This window comes from Aquila chrysaetos, chromosome 16 (assembly GCF_900496995.4).
Source record: "Aquila chrysaetos chrysaetos chromosome 16, bAquChr1.4, whole genome shotgun sequence".
NCBI classification, from domain to species: Eukaryota; Metazoa; Chordata; class Aves; order Accipitriformes; family Accipitridae; genus Aquila; species Aquila chrysaetos.
In genome coordinates, this window is record NC_044019.1 from 13,055,104 (window position 1) to 13,082,332 (window position 27,229).

Genomic DNA, 27,229 nt, shown 5'->3' on the forward strand with positions numbered 1-27,229 from the left:
TATCATACGAGAGCAGAGCCAAGGATTCAAGAAGCAAAACATTCCCCTTTGGAGAGAGGTCAAGATTAGTCACTTTTGTTTTCTTTAATTGGTGAGAGTGGTAGGGGGGGTGGTTTGGTTTGGGGTTTATTTTGTTGTGGAGAAGAGTTTGGGACATATTTTTATGCTAGTTGGGTCTTTTACTTTTTTTTTTTAACCCTAAAGTGTTGTAAATATGCCACTGTTCCACATTGGAAACGGGAATCTACAGCTAAGAGAAAGCTGTTGTCTGATAGCCAAACTTCTGACAACAAAAATATGGAGTGATATTCAGAGGCTGTACTGCCGTGATTAAACCAGCAGAAAGAGTCCTCCAGAGGCAAGTACCACAGGGAGTTTTCTTCCCATCTGTGGAACTGAAGCATCTGAAATATAAGTGCCTGTTAGCTAAACAGAGAGTCTTTCTTTCCTCTGCAAACAGGTACCGGGGTGCTCAACCAGAAGGACACAACGTAGGAATGTTTTGCTGAACAAGAATATGATTGAGAATGAGAAAGCAATCAGTTTTCCAACCTTCTGTCTCATAAAAAAACAGGAAAGTGCTTTGAAGTTTTCTTTGAGATCTGAAGAAGATTTGCCCAGGACAGGGGGAAAGATTTTTAAGGTTTTGTTAGAGCTTCTCCTTCCAAGTTGAAGTTAAAGATGTTTAGCCTATCTGAAGGTGGGCCATTAACTTTACTGCCTCAGTTTTCCCCACTTTGTGCTAGCAGTAACAGTACATATCTACTGTGGTGTTCTGCTGTGTAGGTACACAAAGGTTCACACAGTGCTTTGGATGTAAGTTGCACTAATGACCGCCATTTATTCTATAACTATAGCCAAACTATTGCATAAAGATAAGGGGCTTTTATTCCTGTTTTCTTTGATCAATACTTCCCTTATATTTCTTGTTATCTCAAGTCTGTTTGACATCCTCCATAAGGCTGGATTTCAGTTTAAGCATAATTTGGGAAACTGTTTATGATGATGGTGCTAGATGGATGTCCAGTGATTTTTGTGGATACATAAACTTCTCATACTTTTGGTATCATTAATTCACTCGTAAGGAAAGAATCCCTCTCTTCTTGCCAACTTGTGTCTTATTTTCAAATGGATATGGAAGACAGTTGTGTCTGGTCAAAGAGATATTATTTCCTGAAGGTGGGGTTATAGTAAATAAGATAAGCAAATTGTTGGAAAATCCAGAGTATTCAATTAATAGGATAGGGGGATTTTAACTTCTTTAGTAGCTTCTGATAAAAGTTATATTTAGAGACAAGACCCTAAACTTTACTTTCCTGGCTTCATGTAAGGAGAGAAAAACATTCCAAGCTCCCTTGTTCATCTACTGATATTCTGGTAATTTAGAGGAAAGGGTTAAAAAAAATAAATATCTGACCTTTGTAATATTTTAGAGAAAAAAATGCTGTATCCTGAGGCAGTGCTGGGCCAAAGACTGTAGGTTTTGGACACTGTCCTAACTTGAAAATTTCCATGTGTTTTAAGTCTTGTCTCATTTATCTACAAGAGTCAACCACAAATTTTAATTGCTTGGCTATAGCCCTCTGGATGCCAGATAGATCTGCGAGCGCTGCACACATCTGGGCATGCATTCAGTACTGCAAGGCCAGCAGGACTGGTCTGGGAGCTTGAGGAGTGACGAGCAAGCAGAGGGGCTTCATGGCCCAAATCTACACCTAGAGCTAAGAAATATTCTCAGGAAGAGCTGATTTCCAATCGTTTGGGTGTTTTAAATAAGCCAAATATTTTTGCAAGAACTTGTTAATAGCAGCAACAAAAGTACTGAACCAAGGCCACCATTCTCAGCTCTGTCTTCTCAAGCAGCTGCTGTATCCAGTCTCTGCTTCCTACCATCCCTTCCAGTCACAACCATCGTGGTCCACATTTCTGTCTTGACTAGCAGCATTTTAGGTCATGCCTTTCCAACTTTTTTTACCCTCAGGCCTTTCTGAATCCTCTCCACTTCTAAAATAAACACTGTCCCAAAAGCTGTCCACATTTTGAGGTCTTGTATTCTATAACAGTCCATGGCCAAGTGTATTTCACTCTCCCGTAACTTAATTCTTCCATTTGCCAATGTCCTATCGACCTCCTTGTTAGAAGGAGAGGTATGTATTCATCTTACCTTGCTTCCTTTAATCAAGCAGCAAGTTATAGCCAGATAATTTTATGAAGGTGACACGTAAAAAGCAAATCAACCTGTGTGTTTGTAACTTTTGATTTATATTTATTTCTCATGAAGCTCAACAAGGCCATGTGCAAGGTCCTGCATCTGGGTCGGGGCAATCCCAAGCACAAACACAGGCTGGGTGATCAGTGGGTTGAGAGCAGCCCTGAGGAGAAGGACTTGGGGGTATGAGTTAATGAGAAGCTCAGCATGACCCAGCAATGTGCGTTTGCAGCCAGAAAGCCAACCGTATCCTGGGCTGCATCAAGAGAAGTGTGGCCAGCAGGTCAAGGGAGGTGATTCTCCTCCTCTACTCTGCTCTCATGAGACCCCACCTGCAGTACTGCCTTCAGCTCTGGGGCCTCTAACATAAGGAGGTCATGGACCTGTTGGAGCAAGTCCAGAGGAGGGCCAGGAAGATGATCAGGGGGCTGGAGCACCTCTCCTATGAAGACAGGCTGAGAGAGTTGGGGTTGTTCAGCCGGGAGAAGAGAAGGCTCCGGGGAGACCTTACAGCAGCCTTCCAGTACCTAAAAGGGAGCCTACAGGAAAGATGGGGAGGGACTCTTTAACAGGGAGTGTAGTGATAGGACAAGGGGTAATGGCTTTGAACCAAAAGAGGGTAGATTTAGATTAGATGTAGGGAGGAAGTTCTTCACTGTGAGGGTGTGAGGCACTGGAACAGGTTGCCCAGAGAGGTTGTGGATGCCCCATCCCTGGCAGTGTTCAAGGCCAGGCTGGACGGGGCTTTGAGCAACCTGGTCTAGTGGAAGGTGTCCCTGCCCATGGCAGGAGGGTTGGAACGAGATGATCTTTAATGTCCCTTCCAACCCAAACCATTCTATGATTCTATGATTCTCATCAGTTTTAAGATCTTAAAGGAATTGCTCTCTTATGTAAGCACAACGTCTGTTGTTGCCACTTGTTTCTTTGTAGGTCTCATTTAATAGTTCCTCTTGTACCTGAAGTTTTTCCTGCTGCTGATCTGCAGCATTTGTTCGCATAAGGATTATGTATGTGAGTTCTGTGTAAGTGGCTGGAAATAGTCAAAGATAGCTGTGAAGGTTTCTGTTTTATTGCATAACATCTTCAGCTACTGCTGGTCCTGAAGGCTGTATCTTCATTTTGACTTGGGGAAAAACAGCAGTATCATAAAAGAGGCAGTTATAAAAACATGCTGCCAATATTCTGTGTTTGGTAACATATATGCTGTATTTTATACTATATTATTTATTGAATCACATATTACTGAAGTGGCTTTTTCATATCAGTTTTTCAGTTTTTGACCTGTCAGAGCATGTCTCTTACTATTGTTGGTTTCAAATAGAATTCAAGGGAGACTTCTAATCTGAAAAATGGCATTATAGTTGTAATCTACACTCTTCTAAGAATCATGAAAATCCACATGAAAGAAATGGAGCTGAGTGATTAGTTAACCAGAGATGTCATATTTCCAGAAACTTTGAGGAAGCTTTTAGAAAAAAATGTTTTTCTTTGGGGAAAAGGATACTTGGAAAGCAAAAATAATTCTCTGCAGTATAGTTACTTGCTTATCAAAATTGCTCTCCCACTTCTAATGGAAAGAAAGAATGCATAAATCAAGCCTGTCATTTCTCCCATTTCATATAGCTTGAGCATCTGGTATCCTAGAGCTTGTGCTGCACAATCAGGACAAAATTCTTCAAACAAACAAAAATTACTTTGAAATGCCTCAAGTGTTATAGTCAGTAATCAAATGGCCACATGCTGGTGTTACCAGTTTGTTTTACTTCCCAACATAATTAAGAAAAATATGTGACAAAACTGGGTTTCTATATGGCGCATTAAGAATTTACTATGCCAAGTCAAGCCCTTTTTAATAGCAGGTCACTGATATCAAGGTAACTTCTGGAAGATCGGAGCCAGCGACTGGCTTATAAATCCCAGTTGTTTCTGAGCTCTGACCCTGACTTAGCGACTCAGAAGTTTCTTCCCAGTCCCAGGTCATCAACCTCTGTTGAAAGCATAAGCGGCACATCCTGATTAATGGTGAATTATCAACAGCCATTTAAGGGTTACTACTACAAAAAATAAGCAGTTTTTTTACACTTTTGAGAAGTGTAGGAGAAATATTTCACTATAAAAATACAGAGTAAGATGAAACCAGCAAGAGTCTCAGTTTACTGAAAAAAACAGAACAATTTTTAGTATCTCAAAGCAAAGAAGAGATTGGCACTGATAGCTTTATGCAAGAGAGCTGATTTTAGGACACAGTGTGTAGCAAGTGCCTTTCTTTCCAAAGATGCTTTTTGTCTCAAAGTTATCCATTATATTTGTCAGTTAAGACAGTGGTTACAGTGTTCATATAATATTTTCATTGACTAGAGAGTGACTTGTCACATGCAACCCTCAAAACCTGTTAATTTTGTTCCTCAGAAGCTCAGCCTTTATATTTTTCTAGCCATGAGTAATCTTACAGTAGAGTGTTTTCTCATTGGCTCCACTTCCCCTATCCTTCCCCAGACGCTGCACACATACTCCCTTCTTTGGCCAACTCTCAAGAGAAAGTACAGACAGTCTGGAGAACAAATCTTCCTTCATGCAGATTGCATTCTCCTATAAACACCTCAGCAACGGGTATATAACCTCCAGCAAGACTGCTGCCTAATCTCTGGCAACAAAATAAACAAATCGAAGCCAGAAGCTCTGATAAGGGGATTCGCAAGAATCTGGGATCTTGGGTACTGCAAATGGAAGGAAGGCTCTTTCCATGATTCTTGAAGAATCATGTACTTGAAGAAAGAAACTTTCTTTAATAGTACTGAAATTGTTGGTTTCTCCTGCCACTATTATAGTTATAGAGAAATGTTTAAAATAAATCATCTAAGAAGATTCCCATACCTATCCCTGAGCTTCTCTAGAAAGCCACTGTTTAGAAATATTGAGATAGCAAAATATGTAGGGACTTAGCAAGAAGAAGAGCCAGGGAAGCTGATCTCTGAAGCTTCCTCAAATATTCTCAAGAACTTAAATAGGATGGATCCCACCAAAGAAAAATGTGATTTATAACCACACCTTCACCTGCAGAACTCACTGTTTTCTTAAATACCACTTGATACTGATACCTTCCTTCATATTGTTGCCATTGACAGGTATCATAAGTTCTGGAATATTTTTTGCCTCTTATCTTTTCTTCAACTTAGTCATTAGTGTGCCTGATGATGATTTTGTTAACAGAAAGGACATTTTTGTGTGTTTTTCTGAAATATAAAGCTAGCTTATTACGGAGTATTACACTGAATAGCAAACACATTAGGGATTCTGTACAACACTGATTATGAGGATGCACAGGTGAAGAAAGCATCATTTTCTTTCCCTAGAAGTTTGCCACACTGTAGAGCAATAGGGTCCTCCTTATTAACAGGCCACCCAGAGTGATAAATACATGAAGATCTCCGCAGTCTTCAGTTATTTTGAAAAATTGCCTTAAACAGTTGGTCCACTTTGAGCTAAAAAGCTGCACCTTCAGGAATGAATGCTACTCAAGATAAGTCAGGGTAGCAGACTTGGGAGACTAATGTTGGAAAAGTAGCTGAAATTTTCCTTTATCACATTTTCGTTCAGCCAAGTGTTGCTTGTGTTCTGGCTTTCCTCTTCTCCTTTAGCAGCTTCACGCTCGGCGCTCTGTATTAAGAACAAGCACAGTCCCCCTGAACCCACTGAGTGAGCACTGTGCTGATAAAAAAATCTCTTGATTAAGCACAAATTATTTGTTTATTCAGTCAACCACGTTAAGAACATAGGTAGTTCTAAACCACCATTCTGTCCAAAGGGACTGTGATTTTTACCCTTAATAATATTTACTTTTGAAATCTGTGAGAATGAGAATAAAGGGCAGATGAGACAGCTTTAATCGACAGCATTAATCAACCTTGATCCCTCCAGATCATGGAGCAGTGCCTGGCATAACTTATTAGCAATTTGGGGTCTTTGTGGCCTAAATTATGCCAAACTCCAAATTTTGTCCTTCTGCTTCCCCACTATCCTGAATATCCGTGGCTGAAAATACCGTTCCCAATACCATTCCCCTCAGCTCTGTAATTCATCTGTCCTTGCCTCTTCCCAGTAAATCCCTATAGTTAGTTTGGGAGTGGGTCTCCAGAGTGCTGCTCTTTACTCCTCCTTTACAGGAATGCATAAAGGACATTCTCCTCCAGATGCCCCTGGAGCCACTGAGGCTCCTGTGGGTTGTTTTTTTTTTAAAAAAAAAAGCAAGGAAAGAAATTCATTGTTACACTTTATGTTCTGAATCGTACCATGAATTTGTTATGAATGCTTAAAATTACAGGGCATTTAAAATAAATACAATATGAAGGTCTGTAGAATTTTAATAGATAAATTGCTCATTATTTTGTTCTCTCATCACAAGAACAGTCTCTGTCTTGTTCGCTAGCACCTCCTGGAATGCCTTTGATATCTGTATAAAAGTGGGCATGTCACTTTATACCCAGTTGTAGAGGACTGCTGCTCCTGACAACATGACCTAAGAGGACTTTGTGGTTCATAGGAACGACATCATTGCCACATTGCATGGGGTGTCAGAGTAGTCATGTGCCTCTGTGACTTTTTAGGGAAAGAAAAAATCTCTTCTGTAACGTAGCTACATTTCTTCATGATGTGCCATTTAAGATTTGTGCTCTAATCTTTCAGCCTTTGTGAAGAACTATTTGGTTTGGGTTTTTTTTTCTCCTCAGTGCACTGCATGGATGGGATTGTTTTATCCACTTCTAAGGGCTAGGTTCAAAACTTGTTTAAATCTGCTTCTCTCCATCTGTGCTCAATCTATGATCCTTGGATCTTTTTTTTTTTTAAATTATCTCAGAGGATGGAAAAATCTTGTTTTCATACAATATTTCAGTAAGACTTAGGAATAACTGTGGTGTGTAATTTCTGTAGAGTTTCAAACACTGCTTCCTCTCCCCAACAACTATAAAATACAAAGGAAATTATTTGCATATAAAGAATTTGATCATCCAAACACCATGCTTCTAATGAAACATAAATCAGCTAGAAAGAGCTTACTTAGTTTTTCCTAAAAGAAACAAATCAGTCTGAGTTATTTTTCTATGTAATTAACACTGTTTGCTGTTTTAAGTAGAGGGATCAGAGTTGTCCAAAGCAGTTAAGATTATAGCAACATCAGCAGTTTTTCTGTTTGCTTTACTTTTATTCATTCTGGCATCATAGCTAATTTCTAATCAAGTAAATGTGTTTGAAAGTATGATTCACAGGAGATGATACACTGCTCCATGCTAAGTGCATAAAGCTAGTTTAATAAAAAGGGTATTGCACATGATGCCATTTTTCTAGTGGGTATAGTTATCTCTGCAGCAAACAAGTGAACGATGTATTTCAGGATGTGTGTTTGGATGACGACGGGCAGATTGGGCATGCTAAAAAGCGAGGCTGTTCACCAGCAAGCCTCTTATTCTTGTACATCAGAGGCCTATGATGACAGTAGATGTTGCCTTCTGCTGGCTTTTACTTCCCTCTTTAAAACGCCTCATACTTTAAGCAGACACCCCTTTGGCAGAACCGAGGATGGGGGCCCATCGTCCCATTGCTGTCTCATTTGCAAATGTCACCCCAAGAAGCATGAGCAGAGCAATGTACGGAAATCCAGACTGCTCCTTCTCTTCTAATATCCAAAGAATATATTACTATTTGGGATTGATAACTCAGTCCAAGATTGATCCAGAGCCCACCGAAGTCACTGGAAGTCTGTGATTGCCAAAAACTACCACTGACTTCAGCATGTCTTAGAGCAAGCCCTTCACGGGCGCAGAACTCCCTGGGAAATGGCTTGCTTTTTTGGAAAGCAAAACTGATTAAACAACAATTAAACACAACCTGCCATCTGGACCTCCCTTCACAAAAGCTTTGTGGCTTTAGAGCCCTACCCCAATAAGCAGCAACATTGAAGACGAAGGTCTTTACTTTTTATCTCAGATGGCTCAGCTTAATAGCAATTAGCTTCTGCCTCTGCTTCTGTGGGCCTCCTGCAATCCACAGCTGCAGCGGCCAAACCTTGTTCCCTAGAAAAAATTAGACAATTATCTCTGGGAATTTATTTCCCAGCAAGAATATTCAGATCTCACTTCTCTCCAGTACTTCATCACCGAGATGCACAGCTGTTGAAGGACTATCCAGATCTCAGTCCAATCTACTGTCATGTTCAATAGCTCATCACTGCAAGAGTTTCATAAATGCACATTTTCCAGATATATCTTCAGTCTGTATTTCCTCTGGTAATCCCTGCATGGAATCACAAATTAAGAAATATATATACATAAAAATCCCCTAGTTATTTTAGAATAGCTAGCAAAAGGACATTTCTTGTTAGAGGAAGAGTTGTCCTTCAGGCTCTGAAGATAGCTGTTTGTCTGCAGTCTTCCACTACAGACCTTCCAGCACAGCTGTCTCAGAAAGCAAGTGATACCTGGGCAGTGGGGGATGGAGGAATGAGGTATTTTCACAGGCTTCACTAGCACCGATTTGTACTGTCATGCTTGGAGCATCATGAGTTTGCCACTTGTGATGAGCACCATTTGGGCAAAGCGTGCCTTTTTTTAAGGGAGTGAACAAATAGTGATGAAATGAAAACCTGATGATCTGCTCAATTTTCCATCTGTATTTCCTTCTAGAAATCTTGAACTTACGTGTTCTTCAGCTTCCTCATTTGAAGAATCTCATCTTTCAACAGCCATTTCCATCCAGAATTACTAGTGTTTCATGTACCATCTAGGGTGCTTGCCTAATGTTTTCAAAACCAGCTGCAAAGTATAAATCTCTGGCACCTCATATTTTTAAATCGCTGTATCTGCTTCCCTACCAGTTGTACAAAGTGTTTGAAAAAACCAGCATTTTCTCTACGGTGGAAAAACATTTTAGTCTCTGCTGAAATCCTCCAGGTTTGTTGATGTTCTGTTCAGCCTTACTGTCTTTTACTATCCTGTGTGATACTTGGATGATAGCCAGGCACATATAAATTGCTCCCACTCATGCTCTCTCTGGCGGTTTTATGTGCCTTTCACTACTTTCTAGCAGATATTTTAGGCAGCAATTTATTCCTATCACGGTTTTTTCTGCTTACTTTCTTTTCCCTTTTTAAAACGTATTACATCTTTTTGCCCAGAATTTACTTAGTGTTTTAGGATCCCTGTGGATCGATGGGTCAGAGACTACAACAGCAAAATCGAGGCTTTCTCGTTATGCTTGTAGAAGGGAGTAGGCAGACTCTTACTCCCCAATTTCAACGCTTGCCATGCCAAGGGGCAGAGAGCGGGCAGGACTTTGAAGCTGGAAATGCCTGTCTTCCCCTCGGGACATCTCGCTCAGTACACTGGAGTCAGCGCAGAGAGGAGGCTTCCCATGCCAGATAAAAAGGGTGATACAGGTTACTTCTTGACTGGAAAAGGCAAGAAACCAGAGACTGAATCTGTGGTGCTCCTAGAAACATTTAATTCTTGATTTTCCTCCGAGTACCACAAATGTAACCAAATAGAGTCTAAATTTCGGACAAATCCATAACCTAGCCTCTGTTAGGTATCCTGATTTTTCATTATATTTTCTCCTAAAGATTAGAAGAAAGAGCAGAAAAAGCAAAAAAGAGGAAATAAATAATTTAAGAAGCTTCTGTCTACAGGCAGAAGAAAATGAGCATTATGGATTCAGGCTGAACCTTCCCCTGCACCCCCCCAGATGAAAAATTAGCTTTCACCCATCTTAGAAGAGTTTCTGGCTTGCTGTGAATCATGTCGCTCAAACGGCAATCCTAGCGAACGCTGTGGCATTGGGGGGAGTGAGAGCGTAAAACTGAATCATGCCCCACTCCTGACCCTCGCCACAGACCCCAGCTGCTATACACTCACAGCAGCAAAATATCTGTGGGCATTTTGCGGCCTGAGCTGGTAATTGGGCCCAAAGGTGACAAAGAGCATTAGTCAGTCCTAGCTTAGAGTTGATTAGGTCACTGCAAGTAGAGCAGATATTTACTTGAGCATATTGCTATTATTAAGGCATATAAGCATGTTAGCAGTTTATCAAGTTTTCAAAAAAAATGCGGACACAATAGTAACAAAAAAACACAGAAACTTAGTTCTGGGACTTAGTTCTCTATCCGAGCACATCTCTTTAAAAGCCCATTTTTCATGTGTTCATCCAGGTATAAAATGAGTGTCAAATCGCATACCAGAGGTGAGTATTAACAGGCCTGTCCTCATCCAACTTTGACCTATTGCATTAAATTTCTAATGCTCTGTTTTATGATCTGTGGCGTCTTCATAGAGGTTGTTGTGATCCTGATTAAGAAAGCTCTCATTTTAATATTGCATTTGTATCACACGATTTGTTACAATTTTCTCACACGCTGCTACTAAACAAACCTTCTCTTTGCCCTTGCAGGTTACACAAATGGACCAGAAACTGAACCTCATTACAGATATGCTGCATCATCTGGTTTCCCGTCAGCAGGGGGATCAAGGAAACAACAGATCATCTCAGAGAGGCAACAATGTCAATTCAGATCTTTTTCTCCCTAATAACACCCTGCCGACCTATGAGCAACTGACAGTACCAAGAAGAAACGAAGATGATGTATCCTGATGTGGTATAAGTCTGGGTTGGGTTCTTCCCACCTTTCTCCTTTAAATGGGACTGAATGTTGAGAACCTGGAAGGAATTAAGTTCATCAGCCATCCAAGAAAACACGCTCAAACTGTACCTGTACCACTAGTCTCAAACACGCTCTTCTAAAGCCGCTCGTAATAGCCAAAGGATTGCCAGGCTGTCTTCTACCAGGCAAAACTTACTGAAGCTCCACATTGATTTTGTTCATTAGCAAATAATCACAACTCGTTATTTCTCAGAAAGACCAAAATGATGTAAAGACAGTCAAAATGGCAAGGATTTAGAGCTCCTTTAATAATAATAATAGTAATAATAATATTCTAATAATACTTGAACTTAGATGGAAAAAGTGCATTCTGTTTATGAATCTGCAGATAGCAATATGTTTCTACTACTAAGGTTTTTAAAACAAACTAGGATAACTTATGTTGTTTTTACTGCATAAACGTACACTAACATTCTAGAGAATGACAAACCACATACTGAATGATTTGCTTTTTTTCTGTTTTATTTTAACATTGCTACATAAACAGTTATCAGATAATGACCAGATTTTTTAAATCTGTTTTTCTTCAGGGAGGAACTAATCCTTAATCTGGAACAATACTATTTATAGTGGAAAGTGCTATAGATTTTTTAAGATATCAGTTTTTCATGGGGAGACAATAAAGTATTACATAGAAAAAATGATTCTGCTTTCTAGAAAATTGTTGCCAAAGAATTTATATATAAATAGAAAACACAGTGGTCTGAATGTACTTGTCCTGAAATAGCTTTTTAAAAAGAAGGCCCACTACTTCATAAATCTTCTGCTTTTTAGCTTACAGTCACCAAGAATAGTACAAGAGGCTGAAGTCACTGGACTTGCTGGTCAAGTGCTTGAGCTGGCCACTTCCTGAGCATCCATAATCCTTGCAGAAATTGAGGCCCCAGTTCGGGAAAGCACCTCTCATCCAGACAGCATATATGACAATTTGAATAGTTTCCTGAATAATGTCTGGAGAAATTCAACTCCCTACAAGAGTCATTTGGTATTGAAAAGTGCCAGCTCTAATTTAGAGGACCGAGGGCCTCGGCTACAACCCATGGAGCTGAACCACATTACCCCACATGATAGCTGCAATAAAGCCAGCAGTGTTTGGCTCACTGTGATTTTTCGCATACACAACATGAGCAGGATTTGGGCTTTGATTACTAAGGTTGAAATTTAGCCCTTGCAGGTAGTCATCACCTGTACCATATCAGCCCTGCTTTAAAGTGGACAGAGTGTCAGGAAAATCTATTTAGTCCAATGTGGTGGTGGTGGTAGCCTGTACCGCTGGCAAAAGAAGGAGAAGTAGACAGATTTATCAGCTCTTGCACTTTGAGCATCATACACATCCAGTGCACCCTGTTTCCCTCACTGCACAGCCTGTGCCCCGTGGTGGTCTCTCTCCCTCTCCTGGAAAACCGATGCCCTAAAGCCTCGTAACTTTGCACAGCAGTTAACGTCACCAGTCTTTAATCTCCTTGAGCAGTCTGAAATACTGATGTGTGATGAACTGAGATCGCAGGGAACCTTCTTACAGTGCTGCTCATATTCCGGGCTTTCTTTTCAACATTTCATCTCTTTCACTTGGACTGCAGAGAAAAGTATACTGTATTTAACTTTACAGATTATGTTACAATTATCCAGCCTTGCTGCTGTACAGCAGATAAATGTTAAGGCTGCAGAAATTTACAGGCATAAACAGGAATTGTATCTGGGCATTATGTTTTATAGGAATCAAAATTATTGTCATGATTTTGAACATTTTTTAAATGAGATTCACGATGTAATTTCAGGTTATCAATCAGCCTGTTAATTTCCTAATAAAATACAGGACAAGAATGCCATGTCTTTCGGTTATTCTAAAATCCAGACACTTGATACACAAAGGAAAGCTGTTGGCTTTGCTTTTCTTTTTTCTTTTAACCCACTGTAGAGTGTACAGATGCCTTATTTGCAATGCAGGACTGGAAAAACAGGACTTAATCAGCTGGGGTGGCTTTGGGGAGAAAGGTGTGTCTTGTAGCCCTTGCTGAAAGCAGCCACATCTATGCTTTTCTATGGGCATTGTGTTAACCAGAAAATGCATCCATTCCTACCTGTTTGTTCCCAAGACCATACGTACATATTCTGCTTGGCAGCTAATCTCGATGATAACAGTCTGGCATAGCAAACATTTCATGCGAACAATAATTTCCCTTTCTTGATGTGTTAGTTGCTCTATATCCATCCAAAAAGCACTGTTACCAGAATCCTGGGAATAACCAGGTTTTACAGATTCTCAAGGCTGGTGGCAAGTTGTCACGAGGTCGGTGATTCCTCCCAGCTGATCTTTTCAGAAAGAGCACCAGCTCGGAGACCTGCTACTTCAAATCTGATAATCCACCTCGCCCTAAGAAAAAGAAGACAATCCGTTTTCCAAGCTGAAAAGGGATGTCATAAAATGAGCCATCCAAATTTGCCATGCAGCTGCCTGGAGCTAGCCATCCCCAAGTGGTCACCAGAGACAGGTCTGACCTCTCTGCCCAGAGGACCGGACTGGATTTATCTTGCCTGCTGGGGCTTCATACCTCAACGACTTCTCCTGGAAGTAAGTACCTCAGCATCTTTCTTTCACAGAACATTGTGGAATGGCAGAAGCAGGAAGATGAACTGAACGCTGGACCAGCCTGAAGCAACCAGCCTGCAGTGAGTATGTGTTTCTGCTGAAACCTTATCTGCTGGTGTCTGCTGTTCGTCCAAACTGTCCAGAGCGGTAGAAAATGTTTGTAAATAGCTTGAAGGGGGAGCAAAGGAAACTGTAAGGTAGGCAAAGCCTTGACTTTATAATTTTCTACCTCGGTTTTGTAAACTGTGTTAAAATAAAGGCATCCGAGGCTGCAGAAAGGAGACTCTTAGAGCAGCTCAATAGCAGTTTACATTTTAAGACTGGTGTAAGCTAGGCCTGGACCCCCATCCCTGCCTAAAAAAATAAAGGTCAGCTAAAAAAAAGTCCTCTAAAAGATGTGAGCTGGCTCAGCTTCCCCAGTCTACCAGGGTCTGGGTGCTATGCCAGATACGGAAAATAGGAAGCCAGTGACTAGGAGAGGAGGAGAAACGGGGGGCTGCCCGGCTGAAGGTGGTGGTGAAAGCTCACCCTGTCTCAGTCCGCGGCAGAGGCAGACGACCATGCAAGTTTGCAAAAAGAAAGATTAATGGGAGGAGGCGGGGGATGTGTGCAAGGGAGGAAGTTTAGGAGATGAGCAAAAGCATGGGCTCCTGGTTAGGGGGCTGTGCTGGGATTCAGGAGACAGAAGCACTGTGCCTGGCATCGGCATTAATCCACAGTGTGACCTCAGGGTGAGTGACTTCACCTGTTTGGCCACATCTGTTGCCCCCTCTCCTCCGCTCAGCCCACTTGTCTATTTAGACCACAAATTCCTCGGGACAGGGACGGCCCCTTTCTATATGTTTGCTCAGCACCTAGCACAAAGGGACCTGCACTCTGGGGACTTGAGGTACCACTCGTATAAATAATTACTCAGGAAGTAAAAGCCACCCTGGAGCCCTGCTATATGCAAAGCCTTTATTATTCTGAGCCCAAGGAGTTTCAGAGTTGGAAGCGCCTGCTGCCAAACTGACAATTAGAGGATGTTGGGGTTTAGATCCCTTTTGACATAGTATCTAACAAAAGAATACCAGAAGTCCGGCCATCACTCATTTACAGTCTTGTATTTTAAAACAGGTTTGCTTCAAATAATGCAATGGGCCAGTGCTATGCTTGAATATTAGCTGAAGCAGAAATCTTTGGATGTCAAGGGATTAGCCATTTTACTGCAGCAAATTAAGGGCTGTTGTTGCTAGCAGACACCTCTGGGCTGATTTATCACCCATCAGTTCTGAGGAAGGTGGAAATATTCCAGGGCACTGAGCTGAAAAGGTCTGGGCAAGAACAAAATTTCATTTTGAAATATAAAAAAGTAAAATACAGGAAGATTTTCTTCTCTGGGAGTTTGAAGGAGAAAAAGTAAAAACAGTTTTAAGCTAATCCTCGTGTACCCTGCTGAGATGCATATTACTGTTCTCATTTTACTGATGAGGTAGTAGTTTGGGAAGAGGAGGGGCATTGAGAAGAAAAGGAAAAAGATTAAAGGTCTGATGCAACTCTCATTTAGTCCTACTCCTGTGAAAATTTACTTCTGTGCTTCATTTATGCACAGGAGTTGGGCTATTGCCTACAGTGGGACTACTCAGCCCCTGCGGGTCAATGTAAGCCTTTGCAAGTTCAAAATATGTAGTAAAGACGCCTTTCCATCGTCTTTCATTGGAAGCTGAGCTCTGCTGGGTGTGCAGCATTGCTTTCCTCATGGTCACAGAGCCATGTAACTTCACAAGTTTCTGTTTCCCATTTCTGTTTTCAAACCATTGGTTTATAATACTCTTGCATGCCACTAGCGTTTTCAAGCCACAGCAATTAGAGGTATTTCTTTCCACTTCAGCGATATGAATTTCCTTACCTACCACACTCGAACACACGCAATGCAATGTTTCTGCACATAGAGCAAAGGCTTTTTAAATCCCTTCCAATTTCATTTAAAATAGCTTGTGTAACGTTTTGCATCCTGGCCTCCCTGAGCAGCGGCAGCTGTGATGAAGGTGCACGAAAGGCAGCGAGTTGTTACACCAGTGCAATGTGGAGGTGACACTTAGCTACGGCCCAAGAAGCATTCGCTCCCATGCAATAACCAAAAGCTGTTAAGTTCAAATCAAAATTAGCAAGTAATTCTATGAACATTGGCTTTTTTCTGTCTTGTCCACAGGCTGACATGCCAGCCATGTCCAAGAAGGGCAAATTTCAGCTGAAGCTTTTTTTTTGCGGTTGTGATGTAAAGCAAGTTTGTTTTCTGTGTCATTCCCCTGGTACCCAATGAGATTTGCACTCGTGCTCAGCCTTTCCTCCGCAAGGACGTTGATACCAGGCCACTCTCTCTTCTACCTCAGTGCCTATTTTCACGAAACTTATAAGAACTTAATTATTTTGTAGACCTCTACCCTTCTGACAAGCTGAGTTGAACAAGGCCAACAGGTTCAAAAGTTATTAGGGGGAGGCAAAACAAACACAGCGTGAGCGCATAAACCTTGTTTCCAAGGAACTAGGCCAAAAGTCCTCTCTCGCCCTCCAAAGCCAGAGGTCTGGAAGAGGTATAACCCCTCACATTGGAGCAGAAGACAACCTCTAAGTCCTGGGGTGAGGAGGAGACTTGCAGAAGACATGTTCTTGGGAGTTGGTGGCTCCTGCAAGGCTTGGTGCACCTTGCCTTTGGATCAGCTACTAAAAGATGTTGGAAAATAGTGTTTTTCTTATATTGCTCCCCCGCCAATGACAGTGACCTAAAAGCTAATACAACAAAATGTTTGGCACCACAACAAAGAAAACGCAGGTGCCAGATAGGCATATTATGAAACATGTCCGTGCGTGTTATTGTAATACAGCGTGGTGTCCGGTGAAAAGATGTCTACGTAGCTGGCGAGGGAGTGCTGCCGGGGAAGGGCTGGCCCAAAAGAAACAGCATTGTCGAAGTTCACATCGCTCCCGCATGGGCTGGCAACTGCTGCCTGTGGGGAGAGGCTTCCCAGGGGCCTGACATGAGACATTATGCTCTCTGCCCATGGATTTGTGCCTAAGAACTTATCTATAAAGCCGGTCTTGAAACCATCTTGGAGCTGCGTTTGCTTCAGAGCTAGCATTGCTCTGGCGAGCTGCCCAGGGATTTAGGCTCAGTTAATCCAGGCTTGGCTCTCCATGGCAGACACCCGTGGAACAAAGGAAATAAAGCTTCCACGACCCTGTCGAGTTGCTGGTCAATCACTCGGCCAGGTGCAGAAAGTGGGCTAGGCAGCCTTCAGCGAGCTCTCTGGGATCAGAGAGGGGCAAATCCCCGGCGGGGGTGAGCAGATGAATCTTTAGAGGTTTTCTTGCCATAATTTCCTAAGTCTGGGAGCGTCGCGCTCCGAGCCCCCAGTGCCTGTATGTTTCACACAGCCTTTAAAGCCAGCTGTGCTGAAATGCATCGCCACTGCTTTCTGTTCTGGCAATCTTATACGGAAATAAAAAATAAGAAGCTGAGGAGGAAAATAAATTCAATTTTCAGTCCTGCTGTACATTATATCCTTAGGAGTATATTGATCATTAATTTGTAAAGATTAATATGATAGATAGAGTTGTTACAAGCACTACCAGTGCTGTAAGAATAATAAACACCTACGAAGTATTAGGATTACAAGCAGCTTTGAGATGCTATCGTCTGCAACTGGTGTTTAAGCATTGCCTAATAATTTGTTAGTCCTAGTGATTGCCTAATGGGGTTATTAACTGAGCTGTCTATAAATGGAACCTAAAGGTAAATGTGATTCAGATTTTACTCCTTTTGCATCCTTGGCCCTTATTCTGCATGTCAATCTTCTGCTTTGATTCTATCCCTTTTCCTTGATTTCCCTTGGGATTTCCTTCTAAGTGTTAATTGAAACACTGGATGTGGGTTTGATGGGCAGAGGGATATGTGCCCTTCAGATCACTTTTGGGAACCATCAGGTAAGAGTTACCCACATGAGGACTGATCGCAACTGCACGAGGGAGTTTTCTGCAAGCCACAACATCTTCTTAATCAAAGTTTGTCTTTTAAAATCTGAATGACAGAAGATGTGCTTGCCCAGCTGAAACCCTCCTCTGCCCGAGCTGCAGGAGCTGCAGACTCGCAGCCAGTGCGACATGTGCTCACTTGCAGCCATTATAGAGCGGATTTTTAAATAACACATTTGCTTAAATGGTTGCAAATGTTTCTCTGTTATTTCGGTCGGCAATCAAGCAAGTATTTTATTTTCCATTTATTTTCTCTCCTGTGCTGTGAGGTGGGGGGATCCTCAGCAGCCACGGGACAGACACCAGAAGCAGGGGAGCAGAAAGGTGCACCAGAAGACAGGTCCTGTCATTAAGAAAAAAGTGCTGCCCCAAGCACACACATTTCAGCCTCTGTTTCTTGCAACTTGAGCATCGCTTTTACTACCCTGTCTGATCTTCTTGCACCCAAGTGCTAAACCTTAATACACCTTTAAAGTACCCTGAAGCGTCCTGAACCTTAATTTCCCTCCAGCTCTCCCACTCCCACAAGTTGATTTGGGGCTTGATCCAGAGCCGGCGGAAGGCAGCAAGGCTTCTGGCTGGCTCCGGTGGCACTTGGGACAGACCCGGGATGTTTCCTGGTGCCTGCACCTCACAGGCGCGTTAGTCATTGCTCCTTGGCGTTGCACAGCCTGTGATTAACATTTCCTTCCTACGCCAGTCCTTCAGACTGCTGCTTCAACTCCGATTTTTTTGTTTTCCTCCTTGCCCCCTTCCCAGCCGAAGGGGAGAACAATTCCTGGAAAAGAAAAATGCTCTTTCCCCTGCGTTGCCAAAACCTTCACAGGGACCTTCAGGGAGGAGAGAGGAGACTTTGGAGAACATATGGCTAAAAGCGTTTGGGGGTTTTCAGATGGTAAATGACCGATGAGGTCTCAAAGGAGTTTTATTTATAAATGATAGACTCCTGAGAGAGAAATAATTGCTGCTCTCCCAGGCGTAAAAAAGCAATTCACCTGACATAAAACCCAGGGATAAAATTAGCTAAATGAAAGCTAGATATGGCAACTGTATTAAGCTTTTTTTTTTCCCCCTGCTGAATGGTGAATCATTTTAATTTTGTTTTCTCCTCCTTTCTTGGAAGGAGGAAAAAAAAAGCCAAAGCCAAAGCAGTGCCTTGGGTCTGAAAGAACAGATGGTGCCCTGGGCGGCCCTCCGGAGCGCTCTGCGGCGTGCATTCCTCCACTCCGCCGCTCAGATAACTGAGTTATACAGCACACGACCATCTGGTGTATGACACATCTTGTGTCCCCCGGACAATGCCCCAGCAAACCTCTTCAGGGGAGAGGTTAGTTTCTAGGGTAACAGCAGCATGTGCAGCTCCAGGCCTTATTGAGATTCAGGGCTCCTCACTTGTCCCTATTCTTCTCCTCCCTATTGTTGTCACTTGAGCTTTTGCTGCTTGGTTACTCTGAGACTGACAATATCCATCAGTATTTTGTCCCCGGCCCAGAAACCATTGTCTCCAAATTTTGTTTCATTATTTATGTTTTCAATATCCAATGGTTGGCTGAAGCATCTGCTGTAGAGTGATAAGGCAAGTGCCTATTGAGGAGGACCGCGCTGCTGCCTGACAACGATGGTTTGAATTATTTAGGCTGTGGTTGGACAAGCCTTTGCAAAAGCCGGGGTATCCATGAAGCACTGAGGTGACTTTATTTATTTGTCTGCCTCAGTTTTTTAGGTGCTCACATCTTTTAATCCAGACCAAAAAAAAGCTTACAGCCTCCATAGATAAGTCAACCCTTGAAGAAGTAGGTCTGCTCATTGACTGGAGGTCTCTGGATTTTTCCTTGCTGGGAACTATTTGGGAAAAAAAAAGGGGGTTTCGCCTTCCTTTTGGATTTCCAAGGGGTTTCTTCTGAAGTTACTTTGGTTTTTGAGTGCTGATATTCTCTGCTTATTTAAAGAGCCAAGGACTGGACTATAACCACGATCAAGCACAGACACTATGCATAGTACTCTGAAATTCAGTTTTAGCAACCTAAGTCAGAAGGTTTAATCAGCAAACAGAAGTAGTAGATAGATGTTTTCTCCACCAATAAAAGACATGTGTCCCACCAAATCCTTTACTCTGTTACAGAACAATTATATTAGCAGTATTACCTTGCTCAGATACCTGTAATTATCACAGCCAGACAAAATCCCCCAAATTATTCTTATATGTGCAGCAGTGTGTGAACAGTAGACTGTTCATTCAATGGAGTTGAAAATACTTGTTTAAAAAATCAAAACATCAAGCATGAGGTTTAAATAAGTATTAAAAACACACAACTAAGGAAATACCGGTGATGTCTAAGCACAAATGTGCTGAACTGCAGGCCTCAGTCAAGGTATGAGTAAATTTAAAATATTGCATCGTATCTCAGGGAAAGGTCAAGTATTAGAGAACAAGCAATAACAGTTAAGACAGGTGCTGTACCCATGTATCAAATAATAATAACAACATATATATATCTATTCATACCGTGGTAAGTTTGCTATAATGTCATGTGTGATTCATTATTTTCACTCATTTATAACTTTCTGGAGTTTTTACTTTCAAACTAACACTTGTAAAATACAGATATATGACCTGAAGGCAATTTTTAAAAAGATTTGCCTAAAACGTTTCAGATCTACTATGAGGAAAAGAGGAAAAAAATGTTAGGGTTTTCCCAGCATGAAACAACCTTTGTTTTGTTGACCTCAGAGTTGGTGGCAGAAAATGATGATGAGATGTAACCCTGAGCCAGAAGACTGTTTTTAAATATCCTAGTGAAATTCAGTTTTGAGTTGCAGCATGGTTTGCGCCTGACCTGTTCATTAGGTGTGCCATGGCAGTAAGCATATTTACTTCATCACATGCTTGAGATGGCATGTGATCATAAAAGTAGAGACCATGCTAGAGTACATATGCAAGAGGAGATAGAGCTGATCATGGGCAAGGCTTGCTTAGCTGTGTTTTGCTTGGCAGCTTTCAAGAGTGAGGAGGAGGGGCTGGAAATATCCTCGCTTTGTTGTCGATTTGGACAGAGTTCCTATTTTTCTGTCTAACTATTGAAAGTTATCAGCAGTTTGCTCCACCAGAGCCTCTGCGTTATCTTTGTAGGTGTGAAGCCCTCCGTCTTGGCCAGCTGGGAAGGTACGGGCAAAGCACCTGGGCTTGGGGTGTTTGTGAGTGCACAAGAAAGGTCCTTACATTGATATCACATAGACTGGAAACTGGGTCTCGGTTGTGCAGCCCTTCTCCCTGTCTCACAGCCCTCCCCACCTCCCCTCTTCCAACCTCGGGGCGGGGGGCGGGGGGCTGCAGTCCTGAGGTCCCTCAGCATCTCTCGAGCTTCAGAGCATGAGAACACCTGAAAGTGAACCAGAGCAAGCAGTCCCCTCCTGCAAAAGGTACTCTTGGTCTCAGAATAGTATCAGGTGAGGTATTTCTTTAGAAATTGTGGAAGCTGCACACAGTACTGAGCCTTCAGCTGCAGTGCTGTGTAGTAGTCTAGTTACTTGAGCTGGATGAGTCTTTCCTGAAAGTGGCATGGGGCAGAGGAAGGGCAACGAGGGCGGTCAGAGGAATTGAGAGCCTGTATGAGGAGTTTCTCTGTCTAACCTAGCAAAGCAAGAGGCTAAGGTTGCTCTCCATAAATAGGTACAAGAGGGAGAAGTGCTGTTTCACACAAAGGACAGTGTTACCACAAGAACAAATACCTAAGTTGTCCACAAATACATTCCTGAAGGTTTCTAAACATCAGAGAAGGAGCTTTCTGCAGCAGCACCCCAGTGTAAATATGGGGGGCCAAAACTCCCAGCTTTAAGATGTCACTTGATTAATTTGTGAAAGAGATCATAGGCTATGGTTGCCTGCAAGGGCAGGGAACTGGTCCACATGACTCAGGACATCCCTGCTGCTCTGGTATTTTGTAGGTTTTAAATGCAGAAGAACCAGTTAGACCATCTGGTCTGAACTTCTGTACGACACAGGCCATAGATCTCACCCAGTTACTCTTTGCTGAGCCCAGCAATTTGTCTGACTTAAGCGTTATCTTACAAAAAGTCATTCAGTCTTGACATGAAGACACCAAGATCCACTTGTTTCCCTGAGGTTTGTCACAGCCTTAATCCCGCCACTATTAAAATGGACAGCTTTTCTTGTTTTGGTCTGAATTTGTTCACCAGTATCTTTGATTCTTATTAGGCTTTCCACAGACAAATTAAAAAGCCTTCTAGTGTAGGAAATGATCCTGCCTTCGCAAAGATTACAATAAGCATGGTCTGTGAGCAAAGACTAGGGTAAATACACTAACTGACCCAGAAAAGCTGAGGTTTTTAGCTGTTCCTTCTATGCTGTACCTTGCACGTTTAGTCATCCTTCTGATACTATGCCTTAGTATTTTAGAAGCTTTTCTGAAAGCGGTAAAATTGCCTCGGTGCCTTGTTGCAGCGGAATCGCCCGGGTTTGCCTTGGTGACTGTGGGGTTTTGCACAATTCAGTGGGAAGGCTTTGGGATCCTTAAATATTCTTCACGTGCATTGTGGGGGCAGAGGAAAGGGAGAGGCAGGTAGAAAAGGAGATACTGCAGTATCTCTAGACATGCCAGCTGCCCAGGTAATCTGCAGGCGGTGCCCAGAGGACTTCAGTTACGATGGCTGTCAGTCCATACCTACAACAGCACCGAGTGTATTTGAAATTACTTTAAAAATACTTAGGAAAGGAAAATATGCAGGACAATAAGCAACAGAGTTGGACTCCTGAGTGAGGATAGGGCTCCCTACATCCTTTTAAAGAAAAATAAAATGGGATCTGTGCTTTCCTTTTTTTTTTTTCCACTGGCCAGAGCGTGGTGCTGCCTAATGGGCAAGACTGGCCCTGCTTTCTTTCCTGTATAGTATTATGGGGAGTTCCCTGTCCTGTGCTGATCCAAGCTGTTTTAACAAGCGTCAGTCAGACTGGCATAAGCTTCATCATCTGAGAAAGTGAGGAGAGCGTGCGTATATGGATGTATGTGTGCGCATGTAGTATCCATCACCAGAGAAGGAAAGATTATATATATATGTTATTGTTGATCATTATTTAGAAAAACATGAAGCCACACAGGCAGAGGCACAAGTGATACGTGCAGTAATGGAAAGACATCACAGAATTCACTTCATTTCTAGAAAAAATTATCGCCTGCAGCCTCAGCCTAGAAGGGTTTGTCCAAATGAGCTATTTTTATTTCTCTTGTGGAAAAAAGGAGCTGCCATTTTCTTGCCTCTGATAAATCCAGAGTGAGGGAGGTAAACCAGGCAGACACTGCATCTAGCAATATCCCTGCTTTTACTGCCCTGTCACTTCAGGGCAGCTAATTAGGAGCAAATAGGGGTGAAAAGAGTTGTGATGGTAAGGCTAAGCACAGGGGGTCTCTGTCTGTAAAAGCAAAGGCTGCTTATAGGAAAAATCTTAACTGAATCAGGAGGGAATTACAATCTTTCCCATTTTACAGAGAGGAAGGACAAGCCACAGAGGACAAAGCTCTGCTCAATTACATGAAGAGACCATCATTTTGCTAGGTTTGTTCTAAGACATCTCTGTACTGTATGAGGGCCACACTTGACGATACTGCTATGCCTTTGTCCAGACCTCTGAGACCCAGATGAAGTCAACCAGTTGTTCAGAACAGAACATCTGCTTCTGTTGAGAGGACAGCAAATGGCTTCTTAGCAAGGAGATTTCTCTTTGGAAAGGATCACTGAAGAGTCAGAAAGGCAAATTAAATTAGGAAGCATAAAGCAGAATGCCATGAGCAGAGGGCAGAAGAATATACTGCCGTTCACGTGTGAAGCAGATCACTTGCTGAGAAGTCAAATGTACTCAGTTTTTTCGGGAACATCTGAATATTTTTACACTTTATAAAAAAATAATGGCACAGTCTGTTTAGACGAAAAAGCAAAACAAAACAAGTGGGGCCATGAGACATGATGCGATTTGCATCTAAATGCATTTTAGAGATAAGAACGTGTTCAGAGGAAAACACAGTATTGCCAGTTCATGAGACTTACTTTCTGGTATCTTTGTGGGAACCAAATGAATTGCAAAACATCTGCATGGTCCAAAGTGTCAATTATGCCTTTATGTACATGGAGGAAATGTCACATGATGGAGGCAGTCATTGGACATGGTCAATTGTAGGGTTTTATCCTCTGCTTAGCCTTAAAGCCTCTCTTAACAGTCAGGTTAGACAATGGCACTGTCAGAGCGGGAGATGGATCAGTTTGGCCACTCAGAGGAGTTGCTTATCAGCACAGAAAGTGTCCCCGGCCTTGGACAGCGCTGACATTTCGTTTGCAAAGCCTGGCTCAGGGCTGCTTCGAACAAGTCTGCTTCCAGATTTGCGCATCTAGAAGCAGCCAAACAAAAAAGTGAACACAAAGCACAGATATCAGCTAAGATTTGCAAAAGTAATCACACAAATGAAGTAGGTTTCCAAAGTTTCCCTTAGACTGGATCTGTGTTTCTTAATCAGATTTCTTCTCCACAAGTGTTTAAAAAAATGCCAACTTTGCAGAAGCATCTTATAGGAATGTATAAAAGGAGGTTGTGCATCATTCAAGGACCGTAGGAGCTGCCAAACCAGAAGAATGGTTTTGAAAGGCCCATATGTGTGACTGCGAATGCCAAATATCTTCATTTTAATGGCTTGCATGTTACAGTTTATATTGAGCACTTCAACAAGTCCCAACAATATTCTTTCTGGATTTGCAAACTTGCATTGCTTCTCCAGGAAACTTTTAAATCCAGCAACATTTGTAATATAAAATTTGTGTGTGTTTTACTGCAGTCAACGTCTGCAGCAAAACCACACCTATAGTCTGTAAAATTGCACAGAAATGCCACTGGCACCGTTTCCAGCTGCACTCTGGACTGGGGTCTGATCTCCAGTTGCCACCATCTTTCATCACTCTCTAGCCAATGCTAGCAGTGTGCGAGACGAAATGCTTAGGTCCTTCAAAGACCACACAGATGCTGTCAGAACCTGCGTGCAACACTAATGTGTAAGAGGGGAGCTCTAGGTGACATTTTTGTGGCAGTTAATGAAGGATGTTTCTGCAGAACCATCAGAGAATGCTGCAAAACTTGATGGTTTCTCCAAAATCCTGTTTCTAGGTTTGTGGAAAGAAAACCAACAGCTTGAACTGCATCAGCCTCGTCACCTCCACAGCTGCAACCAGCATTCTCTTACTCTTTAATTACACATCATCTGATGCAGATTATTGGCATCAGCAAGTGCTGTTGGACTTGATACAGCTCCCCTCACATCAAGGGAGGTTTGGATTGGGCTTGTAATCATTATTATATTTAATTATTATATTATTTCATCACTATGGATGCTCTTGTAAAGTCTGACATGTGCATGACTGGGCAAACGTGTCTGGATTCACTCTGAGCGGGTGTCCCACCCCGCGAGATGCCATTCGCAAGATACAAGCCAGGCTGGGTAAGAAAATGAGCAGCAAATGGGGGGAAGGGGGAAGGCAGGGGGAGGAAATGTTTGATAACTAGCAACTAATTCTTTATGACTATGTGCGTTTCTGCTGTCAGCCCATGGCGGTGTTGGTGTTGACACTGTATAACACAGCCCTATAAGCTAGAGGGAAAAAAACAGGAGCTCAAATGACATCATTTGTAAACGTTCTGGTGCATCCTTTGGGTTTGGTTGTTTCCACATTAAGCATTGAGTGGTCTCCACATCACACCGGTCCGAGTGCTCATACGTGGCATCTCCCAGCGGTACTGTCAGCCCAGGATAATACCAACATTAACAATTCTGAGGCCGATCGTAATACTAGGATTACCAAACTAACATGCTCGTGACACAAGTCCTGGGCTTCACTGCATGCTGCATGCCCCAACAGTCCGTGCTCAATCACCTGGACCTCCTCCTGCTGCATGCCCAGGTGCCGATACCGCAAAACCGTGCAGCTCTCCGGGAAACTGGAGGAGAGTATGCAAAGTAAGTCACTGGCAGAGACTGTAAATGATTTTATTCTTTCTTTTCATCTCGAGCTCGCAGAAATCCTCTTGCAGAATTTTGTTGCTGCCAGACCAAAAGAAATCCAGGGAGCCTGGTACGGAGTTTGAGACCAACTTGTTGCAGCGTAAGCGGGGCCGTGATTACAACACATCCAGAAGCAGCCACTGGCTGGTGTGGAAATGGAGCCAAGGCAGGGCGTTCACTTAAAAATAACTCTTTAGGGTCAAAGTAGACCCTAAAGAGTCTACTGAGTAGACCCTGAGCTGCCCGCTCCCTGTATCCTCCTGCCCTTGGCCTGCAGAGGCTGTTAAGTGCTTGTTCTGTCTAAAACACTGGTCAAAAGCCTGGCTTTAATTAATATACCCCAAAAATGAGAATGAGAGTTTTGCTCTGGTTGTGGCTAGTTGTCATAACCAACAAGTTATGACAAGGTAACCCATAAACCTAAAGAAGAAAAACAACTGAAACAGGGATGGGGTTTGCTCTGTTGTGGAGGAGCAAGTTGCCTAGTAACCAAAATGAAGGTATTTATTTAAAGCTGTTGGATAAGCCTACCGATACAGGTATTCCAGGAAAGGATGGAGTTTGTTTCGTAATTCCAGGAATGGAAAGGAGTTTTATGAAGTGAGCAGATGTGCATCACGTGTACCATGAGATAAACCCACTGGACAGATCTGAAACGCAGCATGGATGGGGATGGCTTACATCGACATGAGTTTGGCTCCATGTTTTGTAGGGGAGCATGAGGGAAGAGAGCTATACGAAACCATTCTAGCAGTAAGATTACTTGAAGAGATGATTCCCTGGAAACTCTTTTTTGTCCGAATTTTAGGGCAACAGTTTCACCGTGACAGTGAAGCTTGTATAAGCAACAGTTCTGCAAAAGAGAACATTTAATGAGAACGGTGTAAAATCCAGTAGCTGATGGTGAATGGATCAGGCTCCAGCCTGCAAAACTTCTCTATAGAAAAACAATAATTGCCAGGAGGGGTGAGACTGTTGCCCATCATCTCTGCAGTAGACAACGGCTTATATTTTGGAAAAAAAAGCATACAGAACCCTACAGTTCCTAACTGGAGAATAAGCTATCCATAAGAATTTCTCATTTCTGTGTTGGTTAATGTCCTTTCATGTGTTTAGAAGAATTATCTGCCTACCGAACTGTAACTTAAAATAGAAGTGTCCAGTCCCTCCTCTTCTAAGCTCTTGTTATCAGAAAAAGAGCATGAGAAAGTGTTCTGGGTTCTTGAGAAGTTGCTGAGTAACTGATAGGGGTAGGATTCCTTCAAAGCCAGTGGTGCATGGGAAAATGCAGGTGTAACAGGAGAACGATTTGTATTTCTTCAAAACATTACGCAGCGGGGCTGGCTAGTGCGTCCTTCCTGTCCTCCGCACAGGGTGAGGGGGATGCTGATGGCTCCTCTCAGCAGCTTCTGTCTTTTTTTTTTCCCTGAAAAGTTTTTGCTTAACATATGTTATAAATCCAAATATAAAAGATGGACTTTCTGTCACATGCTTATCTTGAACGCTGGGCCTTCCCTATAGCAAAATATGTTGTCTTTCACTAAGCATACTGAGAAAATGCCAGATACGAGGACTATCCAGACGGTAGTGTCCTCTGGACTTATTTTGAGAGTATTGGTGACAGGTCCAGCTTTACCCTGCCTTAAAGGTTA

General features: G+C 42.4%; 1 protein-coding gene across 5 annotated transcripts in view; it reads left to right on the forward strand.

Annotated features, from left to right (window-relative positions):
• The window catches only part of KCNQ1 (potassium voltage-gated channel subfamily Q member 1), a 370,157-nt gene extending 357,417 nt beyond the window's left edge, over positions 1 to 12,740 (forward strand). For all 5 annotated transcript variants that reach the window (XM_030038703.2, XM_030038702.1, XM_041129087.1 and 2 more), the window contains one exon: positions 10,649 to 12,740. In XM_030038703.2, coding sequence (XP_029894563.1) covers positions 10,649 to 10,849 — 201 coding nt within the window. In that variant the 3' untranslated portion in view covers positions 10,850 to 12,740. The remainder of the gene's footprint in view (positions 1 to 10,648) is intronic.
• Positions 12,741 to 27,229: the final 14,489 nt, after the last annotated feature.